This window comes from Pundamilia nyererei, unplaced genomic scaffold (genome assembly GCF_000239375.1).
Source record: "Pundamilia nyererei isolate P.nyererei 1_Seehausen unplaced genomic scaffold, PunNye1.0 scaffold00132, whole genome shotgun sequence".
Taxonomy (NCBI): Eukaryota; Metazoa; Chordata; class Actinopteri; order Cichliformes; family Cichlidae; genus Pundamilia; species Pundamilia nyererei.
The window spans coordinates 687,364-692,037 of NW_005187533.1; the positions used below are offsets into that span (position 1 = coordinate 687,364).

General features: G+C 43.2%; 1 protein-coding gene across 2 annotated transcripts in view; it reads right to left on the minus strand.

Annotated features, from left to right (window-relative positions):
• Positions 1-4,674, minus strand: part of prkcbb (protein kinase C, beta b) — a 102,230-nt gene that overhangs the window by 26,477 nt on the left and 71,079 nt on the right. For both annotated transcript variants that reach the window (XM_005743508.2, XM_005743507.1), the window contains exon 15: positions 4,258-4,367. In XM_005743508.2, the coding sequence (XP_005743565.1) occupies positions 4,258-4,367 (110 nt within the window). The remainder of the gene's footprint in view (positions 1-4,257; positions 4,368-4,674) is intronic.

The following is a 4,674-nucleotide window of genomic DNA, read 5'->3' on the forward strand; positions in this document are numbered from 1 at the left end:
AGGGCTGCACATAAGTGGTCCGCAGGTGCGCATTCGCTGTCAAAATAAAAAACACGCACAAGGGTTAGGGTTAAATTTAAAAACTGTACTTTTGAGTTAAAATATATATTTATAATTTTAATAAATGACAAATTAAAAAGGCATGAACATTTTTTTGTATCAAAAAAAATATCGAACCGTGACACCAAAGTATCGAACCGAACCGAACCGTGAATTTTGTGTATCGTTGCACCCCTAATATATACAGGTGTACTTGACCACTAATGCTGGGAGTTGTCTGATTTGTATGAAAGTGAGTTGATTCAGATGCTGTGGCCATTGGTTTAGGGTCACCGGGCACTGGAGTCTAACCCTGCTGTCATAGGCTGAATGAACAGATACAGACTGGACAGCTGGACAGTGTCAAAGACCTGAAGACCTGACAAAGAATCACATTTGTCAGTTATTTGTACATCAGTGTGTTATAATCTGACTCTTGTCATGTAGCAACAGTTTTAAGGCACATTTAAAAAACACAGCTGTCCTACAGTAGATTAAAATCCCTTTAGTGACTTCATTTTAAAAGTGAAACCCCAAACTTGTCACCTATTGAACAGTAGGTACAGGCACAGCAGCTAGTTTTCTGTAAAGAAAAACTGCAGTGAATATGAACGAACCCTTTTTCACTCATCAGGAGAAAGACAGAGCATCGTATTCAGTCGACCACATAGCAGCCAAACTAAAATTGGGCCACTGACTGCGGATAATAATGGCATATGTGAAAATGACAGGATTTCCCTCATCTCTATACTAATGGCCAATTACCATCTGGCAAACACTAGTTTGACATGCTGTCAATGTATAATGTAATTTCCCTTGGATTTGATTAAATACCTGAAACTCTCATAGATCAACAGGAATCAACAGGAATAAAGTTATCTGCCTATACTAACCATGTACATCTGCAGTCTTCATTTTGAAGGGCATGCTTCCAGTTTTAACCCAATAAGTCACCAATATTTTAAGTTTCCACAAATATCTCGGAGTACAGCTGGCTGCATTTGTATGTATACATTTGTATGCATCCAATTAGTAAAACATACACAGAGCGGGCTCTATGTATGTGTGTTGGTAGGCTAACTTCTTTAATGAATACACGCAAGCCACTTTGCAACCCACCTCCACCCCAGCTCCTTTTCATGCTGTATTTGACTTGGTATCATTTCTGTTCTCACTAATGCCTCCATTTTTTCTGCATGGAGGACCTTGCTGCTGCTCTCCCTGCCTCTGGCTTTCCATGTAAGCACAGAAGGGACCCATCCCATGCAGATGGAAATCATTTACATGATTGCAATGTTGGAGATGGGCCATCTGAGACTGAGATCAACTGAAGATCCACAGCGCTGCGATATCAATGCATCTAGGCAGGATTCTGACTTAGAGGCGGTCGGTAATAACCCTTCAGAGGGTAGCTTCACACCAAACACATACACCAACCCGCGGTTCCTCTCATACAGAGCAGGATTGCTATTGCAGCAACACATCATCAGTAGTGTGACAGTCTGGCTCGAGGGCCATGACAAACAATTTATTAACTGAATGGGGTTAAAAACCATAATATTTCATGAGGTGTGCTAAAGAGTGTTATCAATGTGTCAGTATTTGGATGGGGGATTGAATGTTAAGGATGCATAATGTTGTATGGTGTAAAACCTAAAATAACCAGGCCAAACAAACAAATAACACAGTGCTGGATGGATGGAGAGAAGGGCCACGTGCTCCCAGGTTGCAGGTTCTTGGCGCCACCAAGGGTGACATCACTATGAACTCTTGGCTGCCACAGGCCAGTTATCACTGTGGTAACATTTCTGACGCCTCCTACTTAAAACCCCAAAACTCAGACGGATCATGCGGCCCTGCTTTTCATTTGCCCGTCTGCTCCATGGGAAGTTTCTGTCCTCTCTGATCTCAGGACCGCTGTTTGACAGGTGTACCGCCCCAGTCAAACTCCCCCTGCCACTGTCCCAACACTGTGTGGGTTCTCTCCGGGTACTCCTGCTTCCTCCCACAATCCAAAGACATGCAGCTAGTGGGGTTACATTAAATGGTGATTCTAAATTGCCCACAGGTGTGAATCTGAGTGTGAATGGTTGTCTGTCTCTTTGTGTTATGGCAGCTGGGATAGGCTCCAGCGCCCCCCTGCAACCCTGAATTGGATAAGTGGAAGAAAATGGATGAATGAATAAACTTCATACTTGCGACTGTCCTCATGAGGCCCAGAGATTTCATTCACAAAGCTTCCTGTGGTTAGTGCAGAAAGAGAACAGTGGCAGAAAACACTTTTGTGCTTTTGTGTGCACCTGTGTTCGCTTTTGTGAGGACACATCTGAGCAATTACTCTTTGCTGTAGAATCAAATGAAGTTGAACAAATCATGTACCTAACACTGCAGCGCTACAAAACACACTGGAACAGAGTATGTGTGTGTGTGTTTGTGTGCGGGTTGCTGGCTATAAAATATGGATGCTTGATAGGGTGGAAGCAGGGGAGTGGAAATGATCACTCCCTCTCCACACATGTCCTAACCCTCTCCACCTCCCCTCACACACACCCACACACACACAATTTTTAAGCATTTGATCTAAATACACCAGCCTATTAAAACACTGCATGCTGGCAAGAATTAAACTATTTACTTCTTGTTTGAACTCAGATTACTGAGATGCTGTGAAATCGTGCCACAACTTCAGCAGAGTTGGACTTTTAATACCTGAAAGTGCGCTAATCATCTGATAATGGATCGGAGGCGTGCAGTGTTGCTTTTATTTGGCTGGCATGGACTTAGTTATTTTCAATTATTTGAAGCCTAAGACATTCAGCTTTCTGTTTTGAAGGCGGTGAGGCAGAGAGACCTGTATCTCTGTTCACACAAACTGAAAACAGATGAGAGTCAGGCACACTGCAATCAGTATGCTTGCTTTTAATCAGACTACTTCTCATTCTTGTCAAGAAATGATCACCTTCTGTTAAAAATGATTACTTGAACTGTGGTAATTTTCCCATTACAACAACAGGTTATTTAAGGTAGCGTCCAGCATGTAGACAGAATGGATCAACATCATAGCAAAGCACTGAAAAAATCCACTTTATGAACAGAATAATGGAATTATCTTGTAGCATTTAAAATGAAGCCTTCATGTTGTCTTCACATACACACCGAGACTCTCTCTCTCTCTCTCTCTCTCTCACACACACACACACACACTGAGTTAACTCAGGCAGTCCTAGCAGGGTGCAGAGGGAGCTCTGGGGGTGGACGGAGGCGAGCTTTCATGCTCCACTGAGGATGCACTGTTGCAGCACTACAACCCGGTAATCATCACTAATACATAACACAGCCAGTGTGGGCGTTTGTAATGCAGCGAACGTACTTGTCAGTAATTTACCTATGAATGCCTTTGCCTTTAAATTTAGTAGGAGGATGTATGACTCAGGTCATGCTGGAACAAATGTGTGCGTGTGTGTCCTCATCCACGCTCGCGCTACACACTGATGTTAATGTGTAGGTGCTTTCTGTGGGTACTGCAGAACTTCAAAAGATAAAATAATATTTTATTGATATTTTTTTCTCTCTCCAGTTTTCTGCTATGTGACGAAGGGTGTGTGACACAAACTGTGTGTCCGCAAAACACAAATAATCCGAGTGCAGCAATCAGGCCTGGCCAGTCTATTCTGAAAAGGAGTTTCTACAGCCAACTGCACAGGCTCAAGCTATTAGAGCCATCTAATGTGTGTGTATGTGTGTGTGATAAAGAGATAGAGGGGATGTACAATGAAAAAAAAAAGGCACAACAATAGCTTGACAATGGACACTGCAGAGCGCGAGGGGAAGGATGGACGAGGACAGCGCTACGACAGAGACGGCGGGCGAAATGGAAGTGGGGAAGATAGCGAGAGGGGAACAATGTTGTTTCGCTCCAAATAAATGTTCCACCACAATGGATTTAATTATGCAGATAATTTTGATGTCTCCTTCTTTTCCTCCTTTCACCCTCCTCCCTCTTCCCGCATCCTTTCCTCAAGCGGATTTAATCCCTTCCTCGTTCTCTCCTCGGCATGTTTGTGTTCAAGAGGGAAGAGTGTCAGGAGGATACGGGAAGCGAGACAGAAAGCGGGAGAGTGAGTTTGCGAGGAGGGAGCGAGGTTGAGCTTGAGAGACGGGCAAGGACTCGCGGCTTAAAGCGTGCTTTGTGCGTGTGTGTGTTTTTCGTACACTCACCCCTTTACAGATAGCGACAGCCTCCTTGGACATTGACTTGGGATAGGAGACGTGGTGCTCCATGATTGACTGAAATAACTCATCTTCATCCTCTCCGTCAAATGGAGGCTTGAGAGGACAGGAGAGAAATGAGTGAGGAGAAGCAGAAGGCAGCACAGGACAAATAGAGGATACTTGATTCATTCATTAAAAGCAGCTTTTTTCTCCCAAGAATCTAAAAGCTGCAGGCCTCTAAATGAAATATTCAGAATTTCAAAATGTCACATCTTAACAATTATTAATGCCACAAGAGAAAATCTCATTATAGCATATAATTTAATAGCTAACCTTTCATTACACAGTGTCACATTTTAAAGGCTGAGATCAGGAGTGTTTGTTTTTATTCACACTCAGCCGTGAATACAAAACGCTGCTCTG